Genomic DNA, 15,832 nt, shown 5'->3' on the forward strand with positions numbered 1-15,832 from the left:
ACTTTTAGATAAATAAAAATATATCAAATGTTAGAAAATCAATTTCGGAAAGAGGATCACCGGAAAGATTTAACACTAATGAGATATGAGTTCAACCCACACATCAGGGATTAACACCATTTTCAATCTAAGATCTTAAGATGATGGGTTTGTGGATCTTCATCCTTATATGATACTCAACTTACTTATTTTTACTCGATGTGAGTCGTGGATGTTGGTTATGAAATTGATATATATAAAACTTAAATCAATTTAGTTTTAGTGAGATTTATTACGTGAAAATGTTTTCCAAATAATTTTGTACTCATCATTCCAATATTTAACGGTGAAAGAAGAGATATTTAAATCGCCAAGATAAAGTTTATTTTAAGATCTTAAAGTTTATAAATATTGTGAAAATTAGTAAAATTTATAAGCCATAAAACTATGACAATAAGGTTTAGCAATAGAAAACTTTCCGCGTAATATAAGTGGGAATTAGAGTAAGAGATATTAAATAAACCTTAATATGTCAAAAGAAGATTTTTCTGTATTACTCATAAAGCATTAAAAAAACTTGGCAAAAAAAAATATTAAAAACCATGTTTATACCATAATTACTCACAAAATAAATCATTCAACATAACATTTAACCCAACCTATCTTTACTGAGGAAAATTTATTTCAACTCTTAATTATTTGTATAATATCTTTTATTTAAATTAGTTTCTAGGAAACTTTTATTTTTTTTAAATACGTTTTATATAAAAATAAAAATTTATTTATTTATTATTTATATTAAGATTAAAATATTGTAAGTATTTGATATTTTATTACATTTTACCATATATAAAGTATATGGATAAAATAAAACAAACTCTTCCTGTAACATTTCTTTTATATTTCTAAATTCCTAAAACTTTCAACAACTTTAGTAATATAGGTGAAAATATTTTGTAAAATAAAAATATAGAAATAAGGGAAATCAAGGAGAAAATAGATATATGAAAAGTAAAGGAAGATAGCAGTGACACTTTATAAACGAGCATGTGTATCTATAAGTTCAAAGCTAAACTAAAATTTCTAAAATACCTAACCTATTATTAAATTACTTAAAATTTAAAGTAAGCAACCGAAACAAGTCATAAAATATGTCCTCAATAACAAAATCATTAGAGGTATTTCTGAAAAAGGTCACGACGTGGCTGATCAACGATGCTTGATTATTACACTAAAAACCTTTTTAGGCAAAATTTATGTCGGTCTAAGTTCCTTTCATGCTCTCAGAGACTGAAATTTCTATGTCAAAGTTCTCAAAAGAGTTAGTGAATTTTCTGTCAAGCATGGAACTAGGTAAGATACACGGTGAATCTTCATTTATGACAAGCTAAAAGTTACATGTGATATCATGAAACATAGATACAATGCAAAATTTAGGACACAAATTACTCCATAACATTGTGTATCCAGTGGAAAGCTATCATTTATCTAATATAGTATTTTGATTGAATGATATTTTCAGTCTTTAAAAATGTACATTTTTTTCCAGTTAGTCCTTGAAGGTTAAATAAAAAATAAATAAAAAGTTCCTAAAGAGTAACTTTCATTTTTCACCTTTAACCTTTCATCTCTCACCTTACATTTATGGACTAAATTATACTCTAATAATATACTAGGATTAAATTTCATTTTAATGATAAAATATAGGCATCTACACAAAATGAAAACTGAATGTGAGAAATGAAAGTTACTCTCGTGAACTTTAATTTCGTTTATTTAAATTCTAAGACTAATTTGAAATAATTTTACACTTTCAAGGACTAAGTCGATCACGCTACCTGTTATTTTCATATTTACGTGTTTGAACATTAAACAATGAATAAAAGATGAATATAAAGTATAACCTAAGAGTATATGAAATATGTTTAATAAGAGACTCTTTAACACTCTTTCCGACACACCTATTATTATTTCTTAACATTTATTGGAAAAACTATAAAATCACAAGTAAGATTCATGGAATAGGTATATCTCTAACAAATTTCATCCTATACAGCAAAGAATGTGTACTAAAAAAGTATGTTGAAGAGTGAGTTACTATATTTCTGGTATCTGTAAAAGTCTGAAGAATCAGTACTTGTTTGATGATCACAAATGTACAGCAATGTCTATGAAGAGAAGAAAACAAATGTTGAACAAAAAAACCAAATCACTAAAATGTGCTCCACCCCTGAGGCAGCCTCCATTTTCTGTGCCAATAGATAGAAACTCTTGACCAGAGTGGTAATCTAGAACTGTACTCAGGAGAATGATGAGTAGGTCCTTCCACCATCAAAGGCAACCAAACATATCTTGAGTCTCTTAAGTCCGATGGATTCCATCTATCAGCCATGAAAATAAATGAACCTGAGAAACCAGGAAGGGGAAGCACAAAAGTGCTTTGAGCAAGAAAGGTTGCAATTCGAAACATTTTGTTCCCTCCAACACATGGATTTCCCAATGTTTCCCAAGGCCCCAGGATTGACTCAGCTGCGTGAGCAAGTGCTTCATTCGGGGCCCATCCCGTGCATCCTGATGTGATCATGTAATATGTACCCTGGTGTTTGAACACAGCTGGTGCTTCTCTACGCTGTCCCACAAAAACTCTTCTCATCACAGGCATCAAGTTCAGATAATCTTCGGTCATGGGTCCGATGTGTAGTACGTTGTTTTCTTCAGAGGAGTAGATAAGGTATGCCACACCATCCTCATCTTTGAAAACTGTCATATCCCTGCTTTCATATCCGTGGGGCCTTTGGCTTCCAACATATTCAAATGGACCATCAGGTGTATCACTGATTGCTATGCCAACAGCAGCTTTTGTATAATTGCCATCGTCAATGTGCATCCACATGACATACTTTCTGGTTTTTTCGTTGAAAATTACTTTTGGCCTCTCGAGCACATTAGTCTTGTACAGGTCGTGGGTTCCATTCATTTCCTCAGCAGCCAATACAATACCTTCATTTTTCCATGTCCACAAGTCCTTAGAAGAATAGCAACCAACTCCTATAATGTCCACCTGATGGACAGAAAGAGAGATAAAGGCTACATTTTTGTCACCAGGGTATGCAGCTGAGTATCACATACATGTTTGGTTGGGGAAAAAAAACACCCTTGAGTAGACTCATATCATAGTAATAACATCATTATTCTCACAAGACTCACTTGGAAACAGTTATCTATAAATCTTTCAGCAATCAAGAATGTGTTAATTTTTTTTATCAGCATCAAGAATATCTTAATGTTGAAGAAACAAGGTTACTTTACGTTCATAAAGTTAGGGTTAGAAGGCAAAATCTGTAAGCATAATTGGCAGTGGACTTGGGACCAAAACACCCTGCAACAAACTCACCAGTGCTGCCACTTACAATAAAAAAAAAAAAAATCCTAAGTTATTTGATGCCGAAACAAAAGTTTACATTGGGCATTCCACATATTAACTTGCTTTTGACATGTGGAAGGTCCAAAGAGCCAACACGTTTTTCGTTTTTTTCTTTTTTAAATGCAACGACATGTAAAATCTTCTTAGAGCTGTATAAGAAGAACTCAAAGGGATTGGAGAATTTAGGAGAAACAAGTGTTCGTTGATCATCAGAATTTGAGAAAACTTACATGTCTTGGCAGTAAAAACATATTGTTCAGAAACGAACCTGTATTCAGTGGATTTCAGAGCCTTGATGAGACGATATAAGCTGTGATATAATGAAAGGAATTGGGAGCCCAAGATAGGTAAAGATAAGCTATGGAAATTTCACTCAAGGAAGAACGTCTCATCTCGGGAATGTACTAACCCATTGTCATGCCTTAGCCCAACTTAGTCAAAGTTGTAGTGTATCCTTCCTCAAAGAAGGTATATCATTCATATGATTGGCAAGACTGGTTTATTGGAAGCTAAGCCATGCTAGATCCCGACAAATCCTACTGTCAAACTAGCATAAAATGATGGTAACACGTCTGCAGAAGCTAAGCCATGACAAATCCTACTGGTTTATTGCACACTTTGAAATCCAAAAGGGGCTCCCAGGCAAGACGCATTTGATGGTGACTGTGTTCACAGAGAGGTGGACAATTTGTGTAACACAATTTGGACTGGTTCGTTGCCATGAAAGAGTAAGAAACAAACAGAGGTGCATTCTAGTATGGTACTTTTATGCCCACCTCTGTCATCTGTGTTTGTTAGAAGGATATTAAGGCCTAAATCTCTCAGTATGTTTCATGTTTTGGGTAAAAGCTATCACCATATTATTATGTTAGTATTTTCATTTGATTCAAGCTGAAAAGATTACAAGAATATGGATATATTAGTCCAACACTGGCATCTAGAAGTAAATGGCCTATGAAACATAGAATTTCCCTGCTAAAAGACCTCAATAATGATGATGATAATAAGAATGTTAGAACAAAAACAAATGGACATGCTAAACTCAAATGTGTATCTTTAATTTGTCACCAGAAGGTCATCTTCTAGATTTATTTTCTATTTACTAAGCAAAGGATGCAACTACAAAAAATTCAGACCAACATAACAGAAGCTAGTCATTAACAGCCATTAAATTTATTTCATGAAATGACAAACACTAAATAAACCCCACATAAGCATCATTTTGACTATGGACTAATGGTTAAAACAATAATATTCTTCAATTAAAATAACTTACCCGAGCAGCTCCTCTCTTGTGAGCACGGTATGTGAGCCCATCTTTATATTCACCATACCAATAGTATGTGTTTGATCTTTCATCAAATAGAATGCCCCCTCCATGAGCTTGAATAGGATTTCTATCAGTATCCAGCCAAATTCTCCCAGGGTAGTAGTAATAACTATCATTCCCAGTGACCTTTACTGGATCAATAGCACTCTTGTTACCAGGAAAGAAAACATGTCTCAGTCGTGAATCTTCATCCAAGAATTCATCAACCAGTGGGGTTACCCGCTTATGCCTGCGTTTTGCAGCCCGTGGGGACCTCTTCCCTTTTTGTGGAGGAAGTTGGATGATTTCCTCTTCCACTTGTTGGAGTTCACGAAACTGAGGATGATTAGTCACATGCAGTTGCACCTCTCTACCTTCCCCGTGTTTGTGGTGAATATTGGAATACAGATGAAACAAAAGTAGGCATCCTAACAAGCTCCATATCACAGCTGATGCAGAATAGCATCTGCTCCCTGCATTGCAACGTAAAGTAGTTGGTTTCCTGTATAGGTTCCTCATCCTCATTTTCTCTTCCGTTTTAGTATCTTCAAAATCATGCTGGAAATTGCAATTAACAAAATGCAATCTATTGAGTTTGAGACCCGATAACTCAATTGAAACAAGTCACGAAAAGCTACTTTACATGCAATGAGTAATGAGAACATATGAAAATCGTAAAATAGAACACTATACTATTGGGTTTTTGCCCTTGCTGTGTACTGCCTATGAATGTATACGAAGAGAGAGGCATAAGAAAGAAAAAAAGGAAAGAGGCACGTAAAAGTTTCAGTTCTTCGTAGCAAGTTCTTCTAGATTTAAGGCATTAATTTTAAGCTCGGACAAAAGGTTAAAACTTGGATTCATTATATTTGTAAACCTTCGAATTCTCAATATCCCTTATTTGATGGTTCCATACGAAAAGTTTGGAACCGAAACCCCTGCAGTCGAAAACTAAGTGACAGTTCATCGCAATAAGAGATTGCCAGTAGCGCTAAAAGCTGATTTTACAGAAGCCACCTTACTCGTTTCTCTGTTTTGCTACTGAATCAAATTATTTCAAAATTCTGACCTTAATCATATTAAATTCATCATTTTTAACTTTACAAGGTGAAAAGGGTTTTACCACAAGATCGTACGAGGATAATGCAGGGTAGAATGAGTGATTCCCACAAGAATCAGAGTTCAATCCCGTGTATCAGAAGTAAGAATTGTTCTCCACAGACTCAATTTAAAAACAAAACAAAAAATTGAAACTAGAAAACAAAGTTAAATGTAGTTGAAGCAGAACAGTCACTCACCAGGAACAAACCGAACTATGGAAGTAGCAAAATGACCCGACATGAGGTTCTCTTGTTTGCTACAGACACATTGAGTAATAGATAGGGTGAATTCAGTACTTTGCGGTCCAAAAGGGAGGAAATTAAGAAGACGAAGTTGTCGTTGCGAAGTTAACTTAGGGCGCTATTTGGATCTGAGTTTACGACGTTGACTTTACAACCAACGAAACCAAACATGCCCTTGTGTTGCGGTGCCTTTTGTCCTTTAGTTATAACAGCTATCTATGAATCTAACTTACGGTTCTTCAACTTCTTCCCATGTTTAATCAACCATGAGACTATGATCAAATACACAACACGGTTTGCCACATATCAGCATTTAATTTAGATTCAGTACCATCTCTAGTTTACTATGCACCACCATGTACTTTCACCGTATTTTTAATGAAGCCTTTATAATTTCAAAACCTATACTAAGGTTGTCATTGTTTTAAAATATTCTTAATTAATACGGTTAAATTTCTCGACAAAATGTTTGTCACATACAATTGACATTTTAATTCTTTTTTATCAGTTTCCTTACTTTTATTTCTTCTTCAAAGTACTTATTTTCAATTTTTTAAAACTCCTAAATCACCTTGCACCGGTATCTATAAATAATATAAATGAAGAGGCTAAAAAGAAGTTTTGACACGTGTCATTTTAAAAAATTCAAAAAATAAAAACAAAAATAAATTAAAACTTAATTCAAAGAGGAAAAATACAATGCACTTGTTCTTCAAATGCAAGCGTCCTACACTTCTTATAATAAGCTCTATAAATTTAGGTTGTGTTTGGAGTGGAATATGATTTGGGAAAGTGAATTTAAAGGAAAAAAAAAGTTGAAGTTGACGTTATTCTAATTAAATGAAAGATAATGTAATTTGAGTAGATATGAAGTAAAAAAAATTAAATATTTATGTATGGTATGATGTGTACGATATATTAAAAAAATATTATAATAAATAATAAGAGATGTTTACCCAATTATTCTTGATAGAAACTGTGTTATAAATTTAAAAGTAATTAGTGAAAATTATGAAATTTAAGTTTTCATTTAAAATTGAAAAAAAAATATTATTGGAAGAATAAAATTAAAGTTATAATATTATTATTCTTATTAACTTTTATTTGTAGTTATTAAAAAAAAATATGTAGGGTATAAAATAAATAAAATGCATGGATTATAATTAACTTTTAAATAAGATGCATGATTATAATTAGATTTCACACTAAATGTAATGTAGTCAACCATAATAACATTACATAACAAGAAGTCATTGGAACAAGTACATAGCAGAAAGTGAAAAAATATATTTTAAGTTCATGGCTATTTCCTAAACACAAAACATTTATCAAACAACGACTCTACCACCAAAAATGTCGTTGAACTCCACTAGTAAGGGCCTCCAAACCAAAAAAAATTGAAAAAAAAATCGTGTTCTCACCATGTTTCTTCTGGATGTTGCCATTGAGAAAAATAAAATAGAAGCAATATTGTCTTACTTCATCATACAAAACCTCACATCTTTTTTGCAAATTATGATAGCCCACCTCTCTTCACATCTTCAACGAACTCTACCCTATCAGCCACACCACATACTCTTTTTAACTCACCTTCATCTGAGCTCCAAACTAAATTATACGGATACATATAAAGAGATCGAATTCACTGAATATTTACACTTGTGGTGACCTCTACTACTCTGTAGAGCCATTGTCAATAGGTTTCACCCTACCATGCATAAGGTTAGCCCATATCATCTAAGGTCATTATTCTGTCAAAGACTAGGACATCATGCTAATATCACCACTTGAATCAGTTTGCTTTATGTGAGACTAACTGATTCTTTAGAGTTTCAGGATGCAACATTGTTTAAACCCTTATCTAATTATGTACACTACAACACCACCATGAAATATCGTCAAAAAAGTCTCGTGGAATTAGGCCTACTCATGTCATGTCCATGTTTCTCACACCAAATCCTCATTTTATCTCAAGCATTATAATCTCATGCCAATGTACCACCAACCAACCAATTTACAACTCATTTCATGTCAAACACAACATATAACAGTCTCATTCCATCGCACTTAAACATACACAACATCATACCTCAGGCTTTAAAAAGTAAATCAATCAATCATGGAAGTAGACAAGCATTTAATCAACTTTGTTGTCAATCTCGCTCAAGGTAGGGAGCTCTCGCTCAAGCGACAGGAGTCTTTCACTTAAGCTAAAAGCTCTTATCTAGGCGAGATTGCAAACAGTGAGCACACAAAGGTTCTGTGAGTTCTTGCTTAAGCGAAACCTTCTCATTTGGGCGAAATTGCTCTAACTCAAAATTGTAGTTCATCGCCTGAGCAACCACTCGAGCAGAACCGTAGGTGAGCTTTCTACTATTTTCGCTTGAACAATGATACTTTGACTACTAATTTTTGATAACTTTCTCTTACAACATGAGATGTCATCTTTTAAATGGTTTTGAAATATTGAGGATGAGAAAAAAAATGGAAAACCACATAAAAGATGACACCTAAGATTGTAAGAGAAAGTTGTCAAAATTTAGTAGTCAAAAAATCATTTTACTTTTCGCTTAGGCGAGGGTTGCTCGCTTGGGCGAAAACAGCAAAGTTCTTCCCTACTCGTGCATGCAACCAGAAACTTCAGCTCAAACAAACATGCAATCAACTAGAGCTTAGGAACATAAAATAAACATAAAGAAAATTGAGTTTCAAGTTCTACTTACGCGGAGGACAACGTTCGATGACCTTGTTGGAGGGAGTAACTCAAGCCCTAGTAAAACTTTCTGTTTTAGAATAGGAGAAGGTGAGTGAACTGTTTTGGGTGGATGAAACAAGATGGGAAGTATGTGGACAATCGAAGGAATCCTGAAAAACAAGATGAACTGCCCTTGGACCTTTTTACCAAAGTTGACTCACCTCTTTGACACAAAAAAATTGGGTCTTACCAAAACAAACCAAGTCAACATATTGAAATTAAATTTGAAATTCTAATTTTTATTATTATAAAATTGTCTGACATTTTAAAAAAATTATCAAATATACATATATATATATATATATATATATATATATTGTAAAATTTGATTCTTATTATAACTTTAACTTTATCTTTAATTCCACGTCACATATCATAACATAATAATTTATTATAAAATAGTATCCTAATGATATTTTTATAAAAAATATGTTATATTTAATGAAAGTTAATTTTAAAATTAATGAAAATTATAAATGATAATATATAAAAGTAAAAAAAAAATTAAAAAATTATGAAATCTTAAAATTATAAAAATATCAAAATATAAATTTGTAAAACTATAAAATTTAATTATAAAATATTTGAGTTACGAAATTTCAAAGATAAAATATCATAAAATGAAAAAATTATCAAATTATCAAATATAAAAATAAAAGTTTATAAAGTTAGGTAATTCGATTTATTTTTAGTTTTATAATTTATAATTTTATAGTTTTATTATTATCTAATTTATAATTTTATGTTGTATAATTTCCTTTTAAATTTTTAGTTTTTCAATTTTATATTTTATAATTTTAACCTTATAAATAATAAATTACACAATTAAAAGTTTATAAATTAATTAATTTTATAATTGTATATTTCGTAATTTAATAATTTTGTCATATTATAATATTTTAATCTTATAATTTTGTAATTTTGTCATTTTATAATTTGATAATTACATAATTTTTTTAATTTTATGATTTCATAATTTTATATTATATAAATTTATAATTTTATGAATTTTTTATTTTATAATCTTTATGTTTTATAAAGTTTTAAGCTTTTAAATTTTTATTTTATAATTTTAATTAATTTTTGAAATAACTTTTTTAAATACTGTAAATCATTTAAAGATATCATGTTATTATGGAATTTTATAATAAAATATTATATTGTAACATTTAAAAGAGGTGAGGGTGAAAAATATAATTGTTACATTATATATTTAACAGAAAAATCTATTTATAAAGACTCATTTAAAGAAATTTAAAATTTTAAAAAACTTAACATATCATAAAAATTTAATAGCTACTGAATTAAATTTTTTTAAATTTAATAAAAAATAAAAATTAATACTTAAAAAGTACATGACGTTGTCTCACAGTTCCAAGTACAACTTATTTTACTATGTATAAATACAAACTATTATGTTTAAACTAATTTCAAAGCTAATTTATAATATAAATTAACCATATTAAAATTATAAATATCTTAAAAGATAAGATCTATTATCAACCACATATTGGTTTTAATAAGTGACAACATAAATTTTATCAATTACATGTAAATAATTTTTCAATACTATACCACAATTTATGTGGGACAGAGTGGTGATCAGTCTATTGTTCATAAAAGTATAAAAGTTAGTAGGATGGAGATTATTCCTTCAAATGTCTTAAGAACTATTTTGTCTCCAATTAATTTATTTACTTATTTTGAATTGATATGTAATTAATGTTGACATATGTTCTGTTTTGTTGTTTGTTGATATCTGATTTATTTGTAGTTATTATGTTAATCCAATAATTTTAGAATTATTGATTTGTAACTTTAATTTGTTAAAAGCTTGACGATACAGTTATAAAACTTTATTAAGTTAAGATGTAATAAATAAATATATATATATATATATATATATATATATATATATATATATATATACTGATTTTCTTACTTTTTTTTCATCCATAATAATATTCTAAAAGTTTGCTTTTATTAATTTAATTAAAAACGTATTTGAGTTAATTATTAAGTGAAGATAAATTCAAAAACTAATTTATTTTCGCTCTTAGTCAGTTTTCGAAAATTAGTAGTACTTTCTTAAGAAATAACAAACATGGATAAAATTTATTTAAAACATATTTAAAAAATTGAAAATTACTAGGTATTATATACATAAGTTATTAAAAAAAAAAGTAATTACAGAATAAAACATGTTGGTGAATATATAACAGTTTCAATGCATAAAAAAAGTTAGGAAACTGATGAGAAAAGAACGACTCTCCATTTCAATCGAACAAAAAACTAAAACGAACTACTCTGTAAACAAATCATTGAAATTAACCTATGTAAGTTCAATTTTTGTTCTAAAAATAAGCTTTCTTAATGTCTTAATTTGCCTCAACGTGCCCATGTTTTTTTTTTTTTTACATTTTCTTTTATGTAATTGAAGTAATTTTTGCAAGAGAATTATGGAAATGGTTAATTTTAAAAATTATAAAACAAATAATTAGGTTTTAAAACAATATTTCGAGATTATGTTTTATATTATGACCTATGATGCACGAATATGATACGTGTAACGGATATGTATCGTATGTTATACGTCGATACATTTATTTTAAAAATTATAGGATACGATAAATATATTATATATGAATATTGAAAAGTATACAACAATTGTTAAAAACATAATAAGTATAAGATTGTTATTGTATGAATCCAAAATAAAACTTTGATAGTTAATGTTAGTGACAAATTTAAAAATCAATTTATAATAGAAAATACTTTAGTTATCAATTTATAAACCAATTATAACTTTTTGAACTATTTTAATTATCTATGATGTTTAGTTTATAAATTTGTACCTAAATTAGTTATTACATTGACTAATTTTTATTTTTTACTAGAATTGGTCATTATTCAAATATTTCCTTATAGTCTATTACGACTTCATGAATTAGATACTTTATTAATAAGTATCGATAAAATATCATAAAGTATCGGATACAGATACGTATCGGTATCAGCGTAAGCCAAATTGAAGTACCGATACATAATAGATTATGACTTTACAATCCAATTTTTTAATTTAAATTAAATAGGTTATATTTTCATTTAAATTCAATTTTTTTTGTTTTTATTTTTATTTAAAAAAGTTGTGTTTATACGACCACTATTTTCATTATTTTTGTTTTGAAGATATTGTAAGTTTAAAAGGGAGAGTTGCCACTTGCATAGATATAAAGAAAAATAAAATTTGTGAATTAAAACTTAATTTTAATGAAAATTTTAAAATTTAGACTTATGTTTCCAACACAATTTTACCACTTAAAATCATGTTTTACAAATATAAGTTATCAATTTCTTTACTATTTTTTAATCTACTTATTTTTATAAAGATTTTAAAACTATATCCTTGACTCAAGTCTTACGTCATCAATTTTTGACAGTTGTAAGTACCTGCTTGGCCACATGATGGCGTGAGCCAGAGATGTTAAGCACTATTTATTCTACAGGTGGCATATTCTCATTTGTTGACGTTCATATATAATCATAATATCTTCGCTGTGTACCCTCTCTCCACGCGCGAGTGTCAACACGCAACTCCCCAGTAGAATCCTGTGCTAAAACTGTCTAGTGGTTTTCATGTCACGCGCTCTACAAAGAGAGTGGGTTAGGTAAGGTCATCAACAGGCTCAGATCGTGCAAATAAGCTTTAATCGCGAGATATAATCCCCTGCATCGTCACCATTATTGATCTGGATGCGCTTCATTTGTCTCTTCTGTGTGGGACCCGCGCGATTCAAAACCCCAAAGCAATAAGCACTGTTTAGAAAAATAAAAAGTAGTTTCCATGATGCGAATGCGATAAACAGTGTTGAAGGATCTGTGTGGGGGTTCGAGTTGAAACAAGGGAATCGAGATCCGTGTGTTTGTTTGTGTACCTTTCTTTATCAGTGAAGAGAAGCGATGGGGTTGTGGGAATCTTTTCTCAATTGGCTTCGCAGGTTAGTTAGCTTTTTCTACTCCAACAAACAAATTATCACAATGTAGTTCTTCTTTATTTATTTATATATCGGTTTAAACTCAGAATTAATTGATTGTTGTGATAAACGATTGTGAATTCGTTTAAGGTTTTAGTGTAATAATGTATAGGACTTTCTAAGATGTTCACTGCCCGCAAAATATTTTCTCTGTTACTGAATTGGTGATAATTCTAGTCATGCGTTTTTTTTTTTTTTTTTGTGTAATTAGATATGTATGAGCAAATCCAATTTTGCTCTTTCTTTTCTTTCTTGATGGTGTTTCAAGATTTTTTAAATGGAAGCATAAATGGATTCTTGTATGTAACTTGTTTTGGATTATATTAGTTTAAGAATTCAATTCGTTTAAAAAAGTGTTGTCTAACGATTGGAAAATCATTCAATCTAAATGAATTTTAGTCAGTTGCGAAGTTAAAGTGTTGCCAAACGACAGTAGCTGCTGCTGGGCTTAGGTAATCTGTAAACTTTTGAACAACTGTTTGCTGAAATTTAGGAACAGCTATTGTTTGTACTAAATCTGATTCTATTTTTGTGACAAACTTTTTTTGGAGTGTTGTTAGGTTGCACCTAAGTTGAATTTCGGTATGTGCGTTTTATACGGATGCTTGATCTGGGCTTAGTGGATTACTTTATTCAAGGTAGCTTACCTCATTGTAAATTTGATTGCAGCCTCTTTTTCAAGCAGGAAATGGAATTATCTTTGATTGGACTTCAGAATGCTGGAAAGACTTCACTTGTAAATGTTATTGCTGTAAGTATGATAATTTTTTTGGATTTATCTTAGTAATTTGTCATTAATTGAACTGATTCACTGAAAGCTATTTTTCTGATCTTCTTACTAGACGGGTGGGTATAGCGAGGACATGATTCCTACTGTAAGTGTTATTTGCCAAATGCTTTCGGTTATAGCTTTCTCCTTGAGTTACTATATGAAGATTTCTTCTTATCAAGCAGCATGATATTCTGATCACTCTATTTTGTCATCGGATTCCAGGTGGGATTCAATATGAGGAAAGTAACAAAAGGCAATGTTACAATAAAATTATGGGATCTTGGAGGGCAACCTAGGTTCCGCAGCATGTGGGAGCGCTACTGTCGTGCAGTTTCTGCTATTGTGTATGGAGCAAACTTCTTATTTCCTTTTGATTATAAAACTCTCTCTCTATCTCCCCTCCTAGCACCGGTACATTCAATGAGACTGACATCATTGATAAATGCACAAATCTTCTTGTGTATATTTGTACTTTTGCATTGGTAATCTGTCAACATATGCATGGTAATTCCATAATTGAGTTGTTCATCAACTTACACAATTGCTTGTTTTTGTTTTCATAGTTGTTTCGTTATGGTAAATTTTATTCTTTTTGGGACTAAAGATCGAGTTGTCATTTTACCTCCATGAGCCCAAACTCATTTTTAATTAGTGAACTTGATGCAAACTCACTTTAGATGCCCATGTCAACAGCTCTTGCCTTGGTTTAATATTATATTTTATCTGTACTGTAACCGAAAAAAAGAAGGGAAGAAGTGCAGAGGGATTTGTTTGTCTATATTAGTTGATTTTACTAATGACTCTTTAAGTCGTGTCACGATAAAGATTATTTACTAGTTAATATGGCTTATAATGGTTAGTGCAGTTTGTAAGGCGAGGAAGTGAGCATAGCTCTTTGAAGCTTTGTCCTGTATGACCGGATTGTTCTTCATTGAATGAGTTATATGATTTCACTAGTTAAATCTTTCACCTTCTGTGTTTTATTGCTTCCAATTCTAAAAGACCTGGTTTGCTATATTACAATACAGCTTTCCTAGTTATTCCGAAGTTATGATGCTGTTGAATAATGTCTTCCACTTCGATCTTCTATAGATGTGTGATTAAATCATGCTGTTGTTGCTAATCTTTCTCTAAGTTGATATCTTTTCTTCTCCTGCATTAACATTAGTGTAGGAGTCCAATGTTATCTTGATCTATTAATTAACGGATTTTGGTTACAGTTCCCCTAATATGATGTTTCCTGCAGTTATGTTGTTGATGCTGCAGATCAAGATAACCTTAGCATATCAAAGAGTGAACTACATGATTTATTGAGTAAGCCATCATTGAATGGTATTCCTTTGTTGGTATTGGGGAACAAGATCGACAAACCAGGGGCTCTGTCTAAAGAAGCTTTGACTGACCAAATGTAATTTATGTCACTTTTATTCTAATTTGCAGCAATAACGAAAGTAAACTAGTACTGGAAGTTACTTTACTGAATTGTTTTGAGTTATTACATGTTTTCCTGTTTCTTATTTTGCTCTTACTTTTATATTGCTTGGGTGCTAAAAGAGCTATCTGGTATGCAGGGATCTGAAGTCAATTACCGATAGAGAAGTTTGCTGCTTCATGATTTCGTGCAAAAACTCGACTAACATTGACTCTGTTATCGATTGGCTTGTAAAGCACTCCAAATCAAAGAGCTAAGAGGTTTCTTAATGTTTTGTACTCTACTGTAATTTCAATGAAATATATCTGTAAGTCGCTGAAGGCATCTTCATGCCTAACTTTGTTGCAGATATTTTATTCCTGCCCTCTTCTCATTTGCTTCTTAATGTAATATCAAGTCCAATGGGGTATCAAACCACAAGATGAAATGTCAAGGTTTGTTTTATGAGTGAATCATATTGTCATTGTCAGCTTAGTTGCATTTTTAGAATACTTTGCAGAACTGCAGTTGTGAGAGGAATGGTTGTCTATCTCTGTAAATTAGATTAGATTTTTCTAATGGTCAGCCTTGTGTGGTCTTGTTATTTCCTGGGGTATGTCAAATACAAATAAATTTGAGTGGATTCTTTTTGTCATTTTATCGTGTTTGAAGTTTTTGATTCTTGCTTTCTACAACAATTCCAGCAAAACAGAAAAAGATAGCTCAATAATTTTTATACAAAATAATAATTTTATATTCAGAGTTTATCGGTCGAGACAAATTACAACAAGCACAAATCCTCTCC

The 15,832-nt window shown here is 30.7% G+C and overlaps 2 protein-coding genes across 4 annotated transcripts; one reads left to right on the forward strand and one right to left on the reverse strand.

Annotated features, from left to right (window-relative positions):
• Positions 1 to 2,057: 2,057 nt before the first annotated feature.
• On the reverse strand, positions 2,058 to 6,321 carry LOC114178297 (uncharacterized). 2 transcript variants are annotated; one of them, XM_028064120.2, is made up of 3 exons: positions 6,011 to 6,321; positions 4,680 to 5,185; positions 2,058 to 3,040 (listed from the first exon to the last, which is right to left on the reverse strand). In XM_028064120.2, the coding sequence occupies exons 1-3, from the start codon at positions 6,051 to 6,053 to the stop codon at positions 2,192 to 2,194; spliced, it is 1,398 nt and encodes a 465-aa protein (XP_027919921.1). In that variant the 5' UTR covers positions 6,054 to 6,321; the 3' UTR covers positions 2,058 to 2,191. The 2 variants fall into 2 exon arrangements, with proteins under 2 accessions (XP_027919921.1, XP_027919920.1); XM_028064119.2 differs by having other exon boundaries at positions 4,680 to 5,270; positions 6,011 to 6,319.
• A 6,228-nt stretch (positions 6,322 to 12,549) lies between these two features.
• On the forward strand, positions 12,550 to 15,682 carry LOC114179585 (ADP-ribosylation factor-like protein 8a). Of its 2 annotated transcripts, XM_028065981.2 has the most exons (7): positions 12,550 to 12,808; positions 13,514 to 13,595; positions 13,687 to 13,719; positions 13,839 to 13,960; positions 14,863 to 15,024; positions 15,188 to 15,308; positions 15,397 to 15,682. In XM_028065981.2, exons 1-6 carry the CDS (start codon positions 12,771 to 12,773, stop codon positions 15,303 to 15,305), a joined length of 555 nt encoding a protein of 184 aa, XP_027921782.1. In that variant the 5' UTR covers positions 12,550 to 12,770; the 3' UTR covers positions 15,306 to 15,308; positions 15,397 to 15,682. The 2 variants fall into 2 exon arrangements, with proteins under 2 accessions (XP_027921782.1, XP_027921781.1); XM_028065980.2 differs by having other exon boundaries at positions 12,551 to 12,808; positions 15,188 to 15,682.
• Positions 15,683 to 15,832: the final 150 nt, after the last annotated feature.

This window comes from Vigna unguiculata, chromosome 3, assembly GCF_037176805.1.
Source record: "Vigna unguiculata cultivar grain cowpea cultivar isolate G323 ecotype 2 chromosome 3, ASM3717680v1, whole genome shotgun sequence".
NCBI lineage: Eukaryota > Viridiplantae > Streptophyta > Magnoliopsida > Fabales > Fabaceae > Vigna > Vigna unguiculata.